Genomic DNA, 17,981 nt, shown 5'->3' on the forward strand with positions numbered 1-17,981 from the left:
GTTCATTTTAGTGATCTATACATTATTTATATATTTCAAACGACATACGGTTGCTGAAATGACAGGACGGACTATACATGGTAAGGGATGTGCAACATGTTGAAGGATGTGTGGTGTAGATACTGTGTACGTCTGTGTATACTAAGTTCTGTAAAATAATCTATACAGTTGTTAATGAGGACAGTAGACATTATAATATAGAGATTAAAAAGGCCAATAACAGGCATTAAAAAAATCCACAGTTTTCTTTCTTTTTCTTCACATGGTAAAGGTCCTCTGCACAGAGTCATGGACCAGGTGCACAAACATAATGATACACACACACACACGCTAAAATCTGGCACTAAGTAATGGTTGTGGGTCTCCACGTCCCTTCCCCCAACTTGAACATGGCAGGCTGGGGTTAAGGGCAGGTTAGCGGCACCAAGGCCAGGGGTCCGGGCAGCACCAGGGGTCCGGGCAGCACCAGGGGTCCGGATGGCACCGGTATTTTTGAGTGATTATGTGGTTGGAAGGGTGACGAGTCCGTACCAGCCAGCAGAAGGAGCTCGTGCACCCATCCCATAGAAATGTGCCAAACCAGTGCACTTGATGGAAGGTGACCCCTGTGACCATGGCAACAAAAACAGCCCTTACTACCCCGGGGTAATCCTCCGTGGCCTGGGCCAATGAAATTTGACTTCTATCCTCACCACCCCTGCCTGCCCACGACCCAACGCAACATCTCTTGGACAGGATCTGAGCTTCACCGATTGGGTCTAGGCTTCAGGGGGGCGGGGCCTAACTTTCATCATGGTATGGGTGTTGTCCCCTTTATCCCATGGCAACACCATACACCACAGCGTAGAATTCATGATTTCAGTCTACCGTAAACCTCATCAAGCTCTTTCAGGTCTACACCTCTCAGATCGCAAGTGGTGACAATTTACAATGAACTCAGATATAGTGCTATAAGTTATTCTTTTTTTTTTTTACATTGTTAATATTTCTGTGCTAGTAACATCGCAGGTCAAAGTATCATTCCTATAACTAAGGAATTTGTTGACTTATATTCAGAGACAAGAGAGACTGACGGAGAGATACCGACCATATGACCAGTCTCATGGTCACGCCTTTGTTCCTTTAGTTACCTGTCATTTAAGCATCCATCCATCCCTTCATCACTACATTTCTCTTTGTTTTTGTCCCGTGGTATTAGTGTGACTCTCTTGCTCAGCTAATAACTCCGTTTCAAGCCCAGCCAGGCCAGACGCAGGTCCGTTCAGCTCCCACTGTCTGGGAACAACTTCCCAACCATTAGTTCCTTTATGAATGTTTGTTTAGCTTTTGTTTGTGTGAGAAATGGGCTCATATGAAGAATATTGAGGTTGGTGATAGTAGTAAAAAAAATAAAAAAAGTCTCAACAGTAAAGGGTCTCTGTCTCCTACATTCTACTGTCAGATGAGAGAAAGGGAGAGTGTCAGTAAACGCTGCTACCCCCCCGGTCACAGATGGGATGTTCGGGCTCTTCAGAGGAGATGGGGGCCCCCCCACCACCCCCCTCTCCTCACACCATGTTGTGGTGGTTGTTCCTGTCTATGATGTCAGCAGGGGGGAGGAGCTCCTTCTTGATTGGTGAGGGAGGAGGAGTGACAGCTTTCGCTTTGGGCTTAAACAAATCAGACACATAGAAGACCTAGAGAGGAGGGGACAGGAGACAGAACGGTGGATTGTTAGAGATGCTTCAAACTTTAGCCTCCAAAACACAAACAGACAGGCAATGAAGTGAAAAATGCTTTGGCAGTCTTCCGGTAAATTCTCAGCACACATTTGTTGAGGTGGAGTGAGACGGCCTGGCTGCAGAATCTCGCCGTGGTCGGGCTAATTCTCGGCTCGGCAGGGCAATTCCAGAGCAGCCCTCGCTCACACAGCAGACGTTAAGTAATGAAGGTCTGTCACGTTACACATCAGTCAGCCTCCTGACCTCACTGGCCACTACATCCACTACACCCTGCGCTCAGCTCACATGCTGATAAGACCCGTCCAAATGACTCATGTCTTTAGTGACCTGCCTGGCACCCATTAAGAACGTGACGTCAGTGTGAATGGCATGGGGGGGGGGTTGCTGAGGGGAAACGGACACAGCCCGGAAGACATGGCTTTATGTCCCGATGACATCACAGGAAAATGAGGAGGGGATGATAGGAAGTGTACCCGCAGCAACAAGCCAAACCCCCACCCAAACCCCCACCCAAAGGATTCTCAAGCAGTTTGGAAGGTCTTGGAGATCTAAATCTCCACCTGGACCAACTTATGACGCATTCCAAAGGGAGTAAAGAGCTGTGATGTTTAATGGGACACACACACACACACACACACACAAATGGCCTAAGACGTTCTGTTGTTTAATGTCAGAGATAGCTAGAGGAGGAGAGATGTTTGGAGGAGTTTGGCCTCTTCCACACTCCATTAGTGTTGCCAGAGGTTTGACAACAGCTGAGCTGGAGTCACGGCATGGAGTAACAGGTTCCCAGAGTCTTGCCAACACACACACACACACACACACACTATGTACGATGTGTACTATAGCTGGGTAGAAGGCGAGAGTGTGTGTACTATAGCTGGGTAGAAGGCGAGAGTGTGTGTACTATAGCTGGGGGGTACAGACTGTCGAATGACTGTCAGACTGTCACATGACTACTAAGACAGGAGAGGAAACAGAAAAGGTTTACAGAGAGAGCAAAGCAACTGACATCATGGTTCACATGAATACTTTTATCTTAGTAATGGAGCTAGTCCATCTCACACACATGCACTCTGTCAAAAACGCACATAGAAACAAAGAGATTTCTGGCAGGGCTTCAGGCATCTTGGAATGTATGAAAGAACATAATTATATCAGGCCATATTCAGTTTGACCTTTCCACACGCTACCAGTGACATCAGGGAAGTGAAACACTCCCTCATTAAGCCATGGCTGTCTGAAAAGAAACGGGTGTAGGGTGTGGGGTTTGTGTATATGTCATCATTCCTCAGCGGGACACGACCTCTGCCCTGCGACCTCAGGCGGCTAATGGAGCGTTATCATGGTGGAAGTGCTTCCTGTGGTATGACCCTGCATGTGAAAGTGTCTTCCTCCACACTCTAGGCCTATTGTGCCTGAAACGCAGCATCAGCAGCAGGAACTGTGGATATTCAGGGGTGAGTCTGGGGTGAGTCTGGGGTGAGTCTGGGGAGATGTTCATTTATTTATTTATTTTTTAGAAAGAATATATTTAGACAACTCTGTCTAAAAATGGGTGGACCCACCCTGCATCATTTTGTGAAATTCATTTGCATGGCAGTGAGACGGCACAAAGACTGAGACTTTACGGCGTCTGACGACATGCTTACGGTCTGACAGGAAATGACTTCATCAGTTTTTAACTATACCACCATTGTGTCACAGTGTCGCCGAATGTATAAAATTGCACACTTAAATCTAAAGGTGGAGGGGTCGGCGTAAACAGGCTGTACAAATTTAAGCTTCAAAACTGGTTTTTTACAGAAAAGGCCAGTGTGTACAGACCGGCGCATCCACTGGGCGTAAGTTTCAACCATAGTGTTAACAGGTTAATAGGCAGGTCTGGGTATGGGGGAGTGTGTGTGGTCTTCCACGGTTTGGGTGTGCCTATTCTAAAAGTGATACTTCGAGACTGCCCACAGAGTGTGTGTGGTGTGTTTATGTGTGTGAGAATATATGTCGTAACGTAGCGTACTTATGCAGTCAGGTAAATCAGAATAACGAGCAGGGAAACATTTGGCACATACCCCCCTCCCCTTGCATAACATGGCTCATCTTTAAATAATACTGTTAAAATGTCTTTTTAAAAGACATTTAACTGTTAAAACTATTTTTGACTTCATGCAGCCTCCGTAGTTGTAGTTGGAAGCAAGTACTGCAGCTGTCGGTGGAAATAAGCCAGGGGCAGAGGCACATGTGAGCAGGCGATAGGATATCACAGCATCCATCTTGTCACGGAGGCTTGAAATGAAGTATTCCCTCTCAAGACGCTTATCGGCGGAGGAACAGAGGTCCGGAGCACTGACTGTGACCCTGAGCCCTCAGGAGGAACGCTGGGACACTGTAGGTCAGGAAATGTGGTGGAAGGAGGGCGAGAGAGAGAGAGAGAGAGAGAGAGAGAGAGAGAGAGAGCTGGAGCTTACACCCTCCAGCTGTTTCCCTGCCCCGCTCTACTGCAGGAAACACCTCTGAACTCAAGCACTATCGTCTGGTGCTTTCTCATCTCAGCCAGTCAGAGGTGGGTCCACATAAAAGACCCACGCCGCCACAGGCCCGACAGAAGAAGAGCAGGATGTGGCGGAACCACAGGGGAAACGGAAAGAGAGAAAGACACAGAGAGCCTGATTCTTCACTGTCTCCGGCAGCCGACACGCAAGCCAGGGCCCCGAGCAGAGGTCTCCATCCATGTTGGTGGGATTACGTCAGGCTTCTTCCTCGCTGCATTTCTGAACACATCTCCAACACACAGGCTTTATGGGCAGGTTCTCCACTCAGGATGTGGAAGTCGGTCAAGAAAGGCTCAGGACGACAACTCTGAGGTCGTCCCACAGTCATCTCATCTCCATTCGGTGATGGGCGTTTGAGCTGGGTGTGAGGGACGGGCGTTTGAGCAGAGCACTCATGGGTGGAGATTGGCTGGGTGGAGAATTCAAGACAGGTGCAATAACCACACCAGGTAAACACCTCTCTGCAGGAGGGGCCTTTCCCACCAGCGCAACACTGACTCCTCCCACGAGGACTGGAAAGTTTATGGGGAAAAAAACAGAGACGAACACGGCGTCGCACAGCCCGGCCGACGACACACGGCATCGGGCCCGACTGTGTTCTGAGTGCTCGGGCGGGGTCGGCCAGTCGCCCCATGAACTCCACACTCTGCCTATAGACTCCCCCCTGAACCGCCTTATTAGAGAGGCTCTAATTGGGCCTGGAAAGCTTTTGGCAGTGTGTGTGTGTGTGTGTGTGTGTGTGTGTGTGTGTGTGTGTGTGTGTGTGTGTGTGTGTGTGTGTGTGTGTGTGTGTGTGGAGCGGACGGGTGGAGGGGAGAAGGGAGTGGGCCGCCTTCCAGGACGGAGTCGTAAAGAAGCGCTGAGGCAGATCTCTCCACGCGGCTGAACTCCCCGTCCCGCTCGCTCTGTGACGCCCTCCGCTTGGACACACGCGACTGGTGTCTTGCGTCTCACATGACAGTGACTCACAAATTGTGTAACACTTCAAGAACAACAAGACCATAAAAAGGCTAATTAAAGCTGGTAGTAATTCAGGGAAAAAAACATGAATGAACATGGCTCTTTGGCACTTGTTTACCAAGAAAGAAAGAAAGAACAATCTGAAGACAGATTTACAGCAATCACCTGTGTGCTATCAGGGGCGGGGCTCTCGTAACGCTCCCATAAGACTGCTGTGTACTGTGAGGTCAGACCCGTGCAGCCGGCCCCTGTGCTGTGATTGGCCGGCCAGATCTGCCACCACGCTCGGCCTCCCCAATGGCTTGGCAGCGGCTCTGGGGGTCTCTGTCAAACCACTTTTCCTTGCAGCACGACTAACAGTTTCCACGTTTCTCACTCGGCCGCCGTTTGAAGGCAGCGTGAGGCTTGTGTCTGGAGAGGTCGCGGACAGCGGACGGTGCTTTTGGAGCTAATTAAGAGGATCAGGACTTCAAAACACTTTCCCAGACTTCTCATCTCCATGTCTCTGAGCTGATTAAAACCCAGTCCTAAAAAAAAGCCAACCATGTCGTAGCTGTTTGAGAGAATGTTCCCCTCTTTCCTTCCTATCTCTTTCCCTCTACCCTTCTCACTTTCCCTCCCTCTCCCTCTCTCTCTTTATTTCTCTCTCTGAGTTGAAGTTTCCCCACCACCATCCAGTTTAGTAAAGCTCTTCTGGCTTCTGCACATATCTGGCACCGTCCGAGGTGACGTGTCATGAGTATGAAGTGTAGGAATTCCTTTTTCCACTCAGTCCCTGGCTCTGCCTTTTTCTCGCTGTAAAAACAGGCTGCTCACTGCTGTGATGTTGCCCGCTGACCCCGGGCAGTGTGTCTTCATTAGCACTACGCAGACCTGCTCTCCGCCCAGTGGGTGGACAGCTTTGTGAGAGAGGACGAGTGGAGTCCTCACACACACACACACACACACACACACACACACACACACACACACACACACACACACACACACACACACACACACACACACACACACTGATATTCAAGCACCAAAGAGCCTCTGGACAACTACATACTCTAAATAATCAGACCCACCCAAATTCTAACTTAAATACACAACAATTTTCACAAGTATCCAGAAAGCATAGCACAAATGTTAATGTTATGTGGCCCTAAATCGAGTCAAAAATTGAAGGAATGTGTTAACTGTGTGCAGAGTGATCCTAACCCTGACCCCGACCCTGACCCTAACCCTAACCTTAACCCTGACCCTAGTCCTACCCTTGCTGGCGTAGGCAGAGCTGGATACCCAGAGACGGCTGGCTGCACCCCCACTGCCCCTCAACGAGAGTCCATTACAAACCCTTTGATCTGCCCTGTGTGTAGGTAGCAATAATAAAGAGAAACTGCCCTGTATACCGGGAGACAAGAGTGGCCTGAATACACCAACAGCCACAGTCGTAGCATCTTGTCCCAGTCAGTAATTCCCCCTTCAGTGGGTCAGTGTTCAGGACTGAGTGTTCATCATTTGTTCTGTAGATAATGAACTTTTAAAAGTCTTTTCCTGCCCGCTTCCCTTTCATGATTATGTACATTTACTTTGGCAATAATGTAACTTACAACATTCATGCCAATAAAGCATTGTTGATTTGAATTAAATTGAACTGAGAGAGAGAGAGAGAGAGAGAGAGAGAGAGAGAGAGAGAGAGAGAGAGGCAGGAAGGAGAGAGGGTGTGGTCAGACGAGTGTGCTGGTGCCTTTCCAGTGTGTTTCATGGTTGGCCTCCTCAGTCTTCTGTTCTCACTTTGACATGATGGGGGGGAAAAGCCCCCATGATAAGTCTGTTGTGTCTCACTGCGTGACACGCTTATGTGGGCAAAACCTCAACCACGGGCTTCCGGTCCAATGAATGACACAGAGAGATAAAGGGGGAAAAAACAGCGAAAGAGGCGTCTGAGGGTTGGAATGAGTCTTCGTTAAGCACTGGGTGAAGTCAGCGGTACTAGACAGAGGGGAAATGCATTCTGGGACACAGCCCTCTCATGTTAACACTCTCAGCACATGTCTTGCATTTGTGGACAAGACCGCTGTGTTTCGGGGCTGTTCATACAAGCTTTGCGTGGGAATGTGTGCAGAGACGGGTCAAAACACACTACTGCCACCGTGATGACACGGGTGGAGAGATGGGTGTAGGGGTGGAGGAGGAGAGAGATGGAGAGATGAGAAGGGATCCGTAAAGAAGGAGACGATACTTACTATGCAGTAGGCCACCAGGGCACCCTGCGCAAAGCCAGCGAGAACGTCGGTGGGATGATGCTTGTGGTCCGAGACGCGTGATAGGCCAGTGTAGAAGGCCATCATCAGGAGGGTGAACTGGAGGAGGGGCCTCAGGAGACGGCCTCCCCGCCACGTGAACCGAGACTGCAGGTAAAACTGAGGAGAGACAGAGAGACGATGTCAGCCCGAGCGTGACAAGAGACATTTTGTCTCCTCCAGCTTCCTGTTTCCCTTGCTTTAAGAAACAGGGACACGTATTGAGACAGCAAAGAGCTGAAGCACTACAATAAATAAATAAACAAGCATGTTCATTACAAACAGTGCATGTGATAATGTGGGTCAAAATGAAACCACAGAGTTCCAACTAACAGACATTATACTAACACACATAAACCTACACAGGCAAAAACTCATCACACGTTAAAAAAAGATCTAAACACACGCAAATATGCAAATACACACACTTTTTCAGCAAAAAGCAGAGGTGACAGCAATCACTCAACTGTTTCTAATAACTGAACTCAGACACAGCTGTACAAATATAAGAACCACCCCCAGCATACATATACATAAACACAGACTCAGAAAATACACACCATCCCCAACTTAAGCCTTCCACACGTCTCGATGGCTAAATAAAGCATTCGTTTGAAGGCCAGCTGAAGCTGAGGGCTCATGAGCACTTCGAAGCATCGCAATGTGGAGATAACGCTGCAGAGAAGCTGTTTGGTATACTGCCCATTAATACTAATTACCATACCCCACGCACCCAATATACTCCCCATTAATACTCCAGGCAGCCGCATACCCCATGCACACAATGGTCAACTCTCTGGAGACGGTTTTCCAGAAAAAAGGTTTTGGGGGCTATAAAACAACAGAAGTGCCATGTGAGAGAGCGAGGAAGGAACAGGGTCATGGGTCAGGAGGCGGGGCTAATGGGGATCGGGGATTCTGCGATGCAGTGACGTGCAGCAGGGGCCCCAGACAGGTCAGCGTGAAGGGCCTTCACTTCCTGCACGCACCAGCACGGGCCCTGCACCTCACGGACATCACGCAGGACGGCTTCCTCTACGCACGGCAGGAGGGCGGACCGTCGTCAAACTGTGTTCGCACACTGACAAAAGACCCAGAGTAACCAAAGAGCGAAGTGTCAGGCCAAGCAAACAATGGCTTAAAAGGCGGATGCGTTGAGCACGAAGATCGCCAGCTAAGGTGTGGGCGAGGTCAGCTTGCTCTTCCTGGACACTGCGCTGTTCACATCCCAGCTATTGTGTGCTCTGGGGGGAAAGCAATCGCTCTTCACAGTTGTGTGTGTGTGTGTGTGTGTGTGTGTGTGTGTGTGTGTGTGTGTGTGTGTGTGTGTGTGCTGGGGTTTCCGAGGCCCGCGCTGCTCAGGTAATGTCAACATGGGTGTGGCACACTTGCCCTTCAGAAACCTGACAGCAACCCCAGGGCTAAAAATACTTCTGATTGTACGCAATTGTAGCAATTGTAGTGCATTGTAGCAATTGTAGTGCATTGTAACAATTGGTGTGCATCGTTGCAAAAGACGTTCTGACACCGCCCGTCCAACCCTGTTGGATCGTTTCCATCATCTGGCTAATCTGATCAGTTAAACCACCATTCAACCACATTTCAGTTCAGGACTGTAAAGATAATGGTGTGTGAGTGTGTGCCGTTAGGCCAGCCACCACCTGTGCACTCAGTGTGCAGGTTACAAACACTATCTCTCTCTGCTGTGGATTATCAGCTAGTCATGTCATAGCACGAGAAGAAAGAACCATTCCTGTGGCCTGACTCAGTGAGCCACACCATTTGGCGTCTGCCTCCCTCTGGTCCTGGTTCTGGTGCTTTGACTGGGCTTCATCTGCCTTCCTCCTTAACACCAGCTTGTGCAAAGACACCGGATCTTTAATTACTTATTTATTCCATTAAAGGCCAAAGTGCAGACACAAAAGTACTCCTAAACAATAAACTGCTTGCTTTGTAATGCCTGACCAAAGTCCAATCTCTTACACACTGCAAATATCACTAGCTTGGAGGTCTACACGCTTTATAATGTGCTCAGTTTTAAGATGCTCACTCTTAATGTGATCACTCTTAATGTGCTCGGTCTGAGTGTGATTACTCTTAATGTGATCCCTCTGAAGATTCTTGCAGGCCCAGGGAAAATAAAGAGGTTTTCTAACCCAGAATTTTTTTTATTTTAACCACATATTCCTGCATTTCGTGCAGTTCTTCACCATAAAAACCAGACCACGATATCTGTCAAACAACCACAAACCAGATAATCAAATCTGCTGATAAACTCCAAACTCTGTGATAATATCTGCTGAGGAACTACAAACCAGACCATCATATTGGCTGATAGACTCCAAACCCCATGATCATGTCATCCCTGAGAAGTATACATAAATGAAGTATACATAAATAAATGAAGTATTTGAATACACTCCCATGGCAAGTGAGTACAGCAGGCATGATCTTAGTCCAAAGAGCTGGAGTCTAATGAAAATACTTCAGTAGATTAGTCAAATTAGTCTTCGAGTGCCTCTCAGAGGGGCTGGAAAATTCAATATGAATATTCAATATGAAAGATTCAATATGGAAGATTCAATATGACAACATCAAGCTTAAGATTAAGTCCATGCATGCACGCTCAGTCCTGTTGTCTTATTCTGTGACTCCAGTATTGAGACTTCCACATGTACACAGTGATGAGCACAAGGCCACACACACCCAGGCAGGCTGGGCAGCAGATCGCCTTTAAGTCTTTTGAAAAACTGTAGCAGCAACACACTCATGTAAGCAGAGTCATGCCACTAAAGTTATATGAAATGGAAAACTGAGGGATTTCATATTTGCCTCTCTCTCTCTCTCTCTCTCTCTCTCTCTCTCTCTTACTTTCTCCATACCACATCTTTCTCCCCATACCCCTCTCTTTTAACACCCCATACCCACAGCTTCTTTCTCTCTCTCTCTCTCTCTCTCTCTCTCTCTCTCTCTCCTTTTCCCTCCACTCTCTCTCTCCTCTCTCTTCCCTCCACACACACACACTCTCTCTCTTTTCTCTCTTCCCTCCATACACACTCTCTCTTTCTATCACTCTGTTCTCTGGTGGCTAGCGTTACACAATGCAGTACAATATGCCTGGAATGCAGTTGCTTTTCACTGTGAACATAAACAACTGACCACAAAACAAACAAGTTGACCAGAGTCTTGGGATAGTACACATTCAACAACTCATTAGCAGGCACATGCATGCACACACACACACACACACACACACACACACACACACACACACTCCTGCTCTCTCTCTCTCTCACACACACACACACACACACACACACACACACATACACTCTTGCTTCCTCTCTCTCTCTCTCTCTCTCACACACACACACACACACACACACACACACACACACAACACAAACACACACACAAACACACACACACACACACACACACACACACACACACACACACACACACACACACACACACACACACACACTGGAGAGGAATGTGACAGATTACCCATACCACATCTAACACCAAAACCAAACTAATAAATCTGTATATAAGTCAAGTGTTCATCAGACAGATGCAGTTAGCCCCATGGTCCTCACCGCAGCTCGGGACGGGAATGCTTAAGGCACTAGACAACCAGGAGGCAGGGGGCAGGGGGGGGGGGGGGGCACTGTGTAGCATGTAGGGTCGCCAGATCCTCGGCTTTTGGCTCAGCAAGGTGGTGCATCTGGAGCCAAAGAGACCCTCCTCTGAGGCAGTGAGGAGGTGAAGGGAGATGTGGGGTCTCCTCTGAAGCGGTGAGGAGGTGAAGGGAGATGTGGGGTCTCCTCTGAGACAGTGAGGAGGTGCAGGGAGATGTGGGGTCTCCTCTGAGGTAGTGAGGAGGTGCAGGAAGATGGGAGGTCTCCTCTGGGGCAGTGAGGAGGTGAAGGGAGATGTGGGGTCTTCTCTGAGACAGTGAGGAGGTGCAGGGAGATGTGGGGTCTTCTCTGAGACAGTGAGGAGGTGAAGGGAGATGTGGGGACTCCTCTGGGGCAGTGAGGAGGTGAAGGGAGATGTGGGGTCTCCTCTGAGACAGTGAGGATGTGCAGGGAGATGTGGGGTCTCCTCTGAGGTAGTGAGGAGGTGCAGGAAGATGTGAGGTCTCCTCTGGGGCAGTGAGGAGGTGAAGGGAGATGTGGGGTCTCCTCTGAAGCGGTGGGGAGGTGAAGGGAGATGTGGGGTCTCCTCTGAAGCGGTGAGGAGGTGCAGGGAGATGTGGGGTCTTCTCTGAGACAGTGAGGAGGTGCAGGGAGATGTGGGGTCTCCTCTGAGACAGTGAGGAGGTGCAGGGAGATGTGGGGTCTTCTCTGAGACAGTGAGGAGGTGAAGGGAGATGTGGGGACTCCTCTGAGGCAGTGAGGAGGTGCAGGGAGATGTGGGGTCTCCTCTGAGACAGTGAGGAGGTGCAGGGAGATGTGGGGTCTCCTCTGAGACAGTGAGGAGGTGAAGGGAGATGTGGGGACTCCTCTGAGACAGTGAGGAGGTGAAGAGAGATGTGGGGTCTCCTCTGGGGCAGTGAAGAGGTACAGGGAGATGTGGGGTCTCCTCTGAGACAGTGAGGAGGTGCAGGGAGATGTGGGGTCTTCTCTGAGACAGTGAGGAGGTGAAGGGAGATGTGGGGACTCCTCTGATGCAGTGAGGAGGTGAAGGGAGACGTGGGGTCTCCTTTGAGGCAGTGAGGAGGTGCAGGGAGATGTGGGGACTCCTCTGAGTTAGTGAGGAGGTGCAGGGAGATGTGGGGTCTCCTCTGAGTTAGTGAGGAGGTGCAGGGAGATGTGGGGTCTCCTCTGAGGCAGTAAGGAGGTGCAGGGAGATGTGGGGTCTCCTCTGAGGCAGTAAGGAGGTGCAGGGAGATGTGGGGTCTCCTCTGAGTTAGTGAGGAGGTGCAGGGAGATGTGGGGTCTCCTCTGAGGCAGTAAGGAGGTGCAGGGAGATGTGGGGTCTCCTCTGAGGCAGTAAGGAGGTGCAGGGAGATGTGGGGTCTCCTCTGAGTTAGTGAGGAGGTGCAGGGAGATGTGGGGTCTCCTCTGAGACAGTGAGGAGGTGAAGGGAGATGTGGGGTCTCCTCTGAGACAGTGAGGAGGTGCAGGGAGATGTGGGGTCTCCTCTGAGGCAGTGAGGAGGTGCAGGGAGATGTGGGGTCTCCTCTGAGGCAGTAAGGAGGTGCAGGGAGATGTGGGGTCTCCTCTGAGTTAGTGAGGAGGTGCAGGGAGATGTGGGGTCTCCTCTGAGGCAGTAAGGAGGTGCAGGGAGATGTGGGGTCTCCTCTGAGGCAGTAAGGAGGTGCAGGGAGATGTGGGGTCTCCTCTGAGTTAGTGAGGAGGTGCAGGGAGATGTGGGGTCTCCTCTGAGACAGTGAGGAGGTGAAGGGAGATGTGGGGTCTCCTCTGAGACAGTGAGGAGGTGCAGGGAGATGTGGGGTCTCCTCTGAGGCAGTGAGGAGGTGCAGGGAGATGTGGGGTCTCCTCTGAGACAGTGAGGAGGTGAAGGGAGATGTGGGGTCTCCTCTGAGGTAGTGAGGAGGTGCAGGGAGATGTGGGGTCTCCTCTGAGGCAGTGAGGAGGTGCAGGGAGATGTGGGTCTCGCTCTACACAGGCATTTAGATGATAACAGACATGGCTTGAGGACGTTCTCCCTGACACAGATAGGAGAACCCTCAGCTATCAGTGCTCAGATAAGCCCAAGGTGGCACGGACACTACACACACACACACACACACACACACACACACACACACACACACACACACACACACACACACAGGAGCTGTGTGTGGATGGCAGACAAAGTGTAGCCCTGATACTCTTAACCCAGTTGAAGCTATTGCAGGTACACACACACACACATGCATGTACATTTACAAACACACACACATACACTCTCAAAAACAGATGCATTCACACACACACATGCATATATATACACATACACATATGGACAGATGCATACACACACACATGCGCACATGCACGTACACATACACACACACAGATAGACTGATGTATGTATACACATACACACACATGCAAATGCACGTACGTACATACACACACACACACACACACACACACACACACACATGCATGTACACGCACACATACACACTCACACATACACGCACACACACACACATACACGCACACACACACACACACACACACACACACACACACACACACACACACACACACACACACACACACACACGCACACACCCCAGTGACACGTCCATACAACAGATCTCATGCTCTGTTGTCTTTCTCATTCCAGACCTTCGCTGCAGGAGCAGGACTGATGCCATCAGACACACAGGAGAAGAAACCCACATGCAGTTAATGTTCAGATGGACTGTTAGGACCTCCTGACCAAGTTTGGCACAACCTTCCCGAACACGATCGCATGGGGAAACAGGAAGGAGAGAGAATTCAACCACAGAATAATAATAAAACAGAGTGATAAAGATAGTGATAAAGAGAGTGATAAAGAGAGTGATGGAGGTTCCTTGTTCACTGTTTTGACGGGACTAACTGTTCTTTTTAATGTTGCACACTGCTGCCGTCTTTTCTGTCTGAGCTGGTCTAACCACCTTCAGGACGTCTCTGCTAGTGTCTTCTCCAAACCTACTGCCTCATTCGCACATTCATTCAGTGCTTGCTGTGGAATTTCATACCGTGACCTCTGCTTTCCATACCGTGACCTCTGCTTTCCATACCGTGACCTCTGCTTTCCATACTGTGACCTCTGCTTTCCATACTGTGACCTTTTGCCTGGAGGCGGCGGTGTAGGAGAGCATCTTCTCCTTCAGTGTGACCTCCGCACTGGGAGAGATGACACAGAGCTGAAGGGCTTTGCTCCCCAGCCACTGTCAGCAAGCACCTCAGACATCGCCACTCTGTGTTTCATAACTCAGTCCTAATGTGAGATCTATGTGAGATCTCAGTCCTAATGTGAGATCTATGTGAGATCTCAGTCCTAATGTGAGATCTATGTGAGATCTCAGTTCTAATGTGAGATCTATGTTCAGTTCCTCTCTGCAGTATCCTGCCATTTCCCAAATCCGCCTGCTGGCTGGCTGACTGATCGCCATGGTGAGCAGGCAAGCTCTCTCTCGCCTGAGTGGCTGGTGCGTCACCATGTGGTTTGGGCACTATGACGATGGCTAGTTGTGCCTCAGGCCAAACCAGAGAACATGGGCTCAGAGGTTAGAGAGAGGCTAGAACAAACCCAGCCCTACAGCCACCAAGGTCTCAGCAGACGGAGCTGATTAACTGTACTTACACGCTTGGTTAAACTTCCCAGTGAAGTGCCATGGGACAGCCAGAGCTCAACAGCGTCCCCAGACCAGCCCTGGCAAGGCAAAGGAGCAGCAACCATGGGAACGTGAGCTAACGACGGCTTGTTTACTGGTTCCGGCGTGAGCTAACGACGACGTGTTTACTGGTTCAGGCGTGAGCTAACAACCATGCGTTTACTGATTCCGACTTGAACTAACAACGATGTGTTTACTGGTTCAGACGTGAGATGACGACGACGTGTTTACTGGTTCAGACGTGAGCTAACAACCATGCGTTTACTGATTCCGACTTGAACTAACAACGATGTGTTTACGGGTTCAGACGTGAGATGACGACGATGTGTTTACCGATTCAGACTTGAGCTAACGACGATGTGTTTACTGATTCAGACTTGAGCTAACGATTATGTGTTTACTGGTTCAGATGTGAGCTAATGACGATGTGTTTACTAATTCAGGTGTGAGCTAACAACGATGTGTTTATTGATTCAGACGTGAGCCAACAACAATGTGTTTATTGGTTCAGACGTGAGATGACGACAACGTGTTTACTGAGTACGGCAGCACCAGGCGAGCTTTAGCATTAGCAGAGACGCACTAACACTGTCTCACACAGGACTATGCAGGAATGCAGCTGCATAGAAACAGACAGGAGTCCAACATAACCCCCTGTGATGAGAAGCTACATCATTCAGAAGCTACACCACTCATACAATGGACCCCACACCAATCACACCAACCATCAGCTGCAATGGAGACGAAGAGACGACACAAACAGCAAGACTTATGGCAGAATCTTTACAGTCAATATCTGATATGAGTCCAGTCCCCAGGACTGAGACCGCGATGGTCTCTGCAAGACAAAATAGAAATCTCATCTCACAAACGAAGGCAAGCAGGTCATCTGTGGAAGCAGCGGATGGAATTTTCCATGTGAAGTCAGTAGAGGGTGTCATGATGTAAGACATGACGGAGGTGCGCCAGACAGCCCCTGGCAGTATTGTGGCTTGTTGGAGTTCAAATAAGGGAAAGAGTGATGGAGAGAGCTGGTGTCTGACCTCACAATGACATCACTGCCTCTCCCGTGGGGCAGATAATGACAGCAAAGAACACAGGAGGAGAGAAGAAATGATACATGTGCTCACGTTGAAGAAATTATACATGTGCTCACGTTGAAGAAATTATACATGTGCTCGCGTTGAAGAAATGATACATGTGCTCTCGTTGAATCCAGCGCGAGAGCCAAGACCAGTTTGAGGCCAGACACGTTTACCTCCTGCTGTGGTTTCATATCATAGCAGGTTCTTTCCATATCACTCTCTCTTTCTCACACTCTCACCCTTGCACCCTTTCATTCCCAACTTGCATTCTTTCTTTGTCTTTCTCTCCTTTCTTTCTATTCCAACCTTCCTTCTCATCTTCTTTCTTTTCACCGGTCTGATCATTCTTACAGAGCAGAAACCTCTATGGTCAGGAAGTTCTAGTGCCAACACACATGGCAACACTACACTCTCTACAGTTACCGCAGGCTAGTCACGGCGGTACAGTGCACTAGGTGCGCAACGCTAAGCCGGCCGCTGTTTTGATGGAAGTTTCCTCTTCAAGACGAAGTTTCCTCTCATCTGCGTGACAGCCCCAGTCCTGCGGTGGCTCTGGGGGAGGGCTGGCACGGAGCTCAGCTTACCGCTGCTCCGCTCGGGTGGAGAGGAAACCGCCCGCCATCATCCGTGGGCGTCGCTTAAACAAAGTGGGAGGAGCCTCGACCCCACACGCTCTCAAATGATGTGCTAAAGACCCAGGGGGGAGAGCGGACACCAGCAGGTGCTGGTGAAGTAGACACGTTCAACCCTAGCCTGGCACACTCTGTAGTGTGAGGGGACACGGAGATGGAGAGAATCAGGGCAGAATGACCTAGGGTAGGTTTTAAAGGAGGGGAAAGGTTTGATCAACAAAAGGTTTTGTGCATGTGCACTGGGGCGTGTGGAGTGTGTGTGTGTGTGTGTGTGTGTGTGTGTGTGTGTGTGTGTGTGTGTGTGTGTGTGTGCACGCATTTTGAAGTACTTACTGCTAGATATAGCATGGTGAACATTGAAAATGAAGCATGTCCAGAGAAGAAGGATTTCCTAAAAGGACAGAAAAAGGCAGAACTGAATCCAAAATGTGTCCAAAGGTGTGACTCAAATGCTCTATTACAGTACAGCAAAATGACGTGTGAGAAGAGTGTGAGAGAGAACAAAAACTGTGTGTGCGTTGGATATAGTAGGGTATGGTAATGAGCATGTGGGCGCATGTGTGAATGAAAATGTCTGTGTTTGGTGTGGGTGTGTGTGTTTGGTGTATGTGTGTGTTTGGTGTTCTTCTGTCTCTCACCTGGCCTCCTGAACCCTGCTGGGGTCTCCGCTGCACTTGTAGTTGGTGATGTAGCCGTCAGAGCAGTTGTACTGTGATTCGTCCGGCCTGCACACGTCCAGGAAGTGGGGGCGCAAGCGGCCTACCGACACCTTGGCGATATCCGTGAACGATTGGCTGATGGCACAGCCGAAAATGAACACGCCCACCTGCCTGTAGAGGGCGGAGACGTAGGGGTTCCCCACGAAGGACTGCGAGCCCTGCTTCAGGCCACGGATCCGATAGCACTCAACAATCACGATCTGGAGGCGCACAGGACGACAGGAGGAAGGTCACACAAACGGGCAGGTCATACTGTCCAGTGGCATGGAGAAATACTCATCTGGAAAATGATCAAGTGTATAAAGACGACGCAAAAGAGGGGTCTGTCTCAGACATGCACGATGGGTGTGAGATTTACATGCAGATGGTATTAGCTGGGAGAGCACACGGGTGTGAGAGAGAGGGGGAGAGAGGGAGAGAGAGAGAGAGAGAGAGAGAGAGAGAGAGAGAGAGAGAGAGAGAGACTGGAGGAATAAGATAAAAGAGAGGGAGAATAAAAGAGTAGAACATGGTTGTGAGTATGAGCATGGCCTGCCTCTCCAGTCAATAGTGACGTTTGTAGTGATGCATTCATATGGAATGGAGCATATAGTGATATTAAAATAAAGTCATCAGCTGGGGTTTATGAGGTTAGAGGTCGTGATTTAATGACTGATTGGGGCCCCTACAG

General features: G+C 49.5%; 1 protein-coding gene across 1 annotated transcript in view; it reads right to left on the minus strand.

Annotated features, from left to right (window-relative positions):
- Window positions 1-912: 912 nt before the first annotated feature.
- The window catches only part of plpp3 (phospholipid phosphatase 3), a 34,149-nt gene continuing 17,080 nt past the window's right edge, over window positions 913-17,981 (minus strand). Inside the window, exons 3-6 of the mRNA XM_077017050.1 lie at window positions 17,231-17,519; window positions 16,926-16,983; window positions 7,465-7,641; window positions 913-1,676 (exon numbers count right to left, since the gene is read on the minus strand). Coding sequence (XP_076873165.1) covers window positions 1,548-1,676; window positions 7,465-7,641; window positions 16,926-16,983; window positions 17,231-17,519 — 653 coding nt within the window. The 3' untranslated portion in view covers window positions 913-1,547. The remainder of the gene's footprint in view (window positions 1,677-7,464; window positions 7,642-16,925; window positions 16,984-17,230; window positions 17,520-17,981) is intronic.

This window comes from Brachyhypopomus gauderio, chromosome 9, assembly GCF_052324685.1.
Source record: "Brachyhypopomus gauderio isolate BG-103 chromosome 9, BGAUD_0.2, whole genome shotgun sequence".
In the NCBI taxonomy this organism is placed as follows: Eukaryota; Metazoa; Chordata; class Actinopteri; order Gymnotiformes; family Hypopomidae; genus Brachyhypopomus; species Brachyhypopomus gauderio.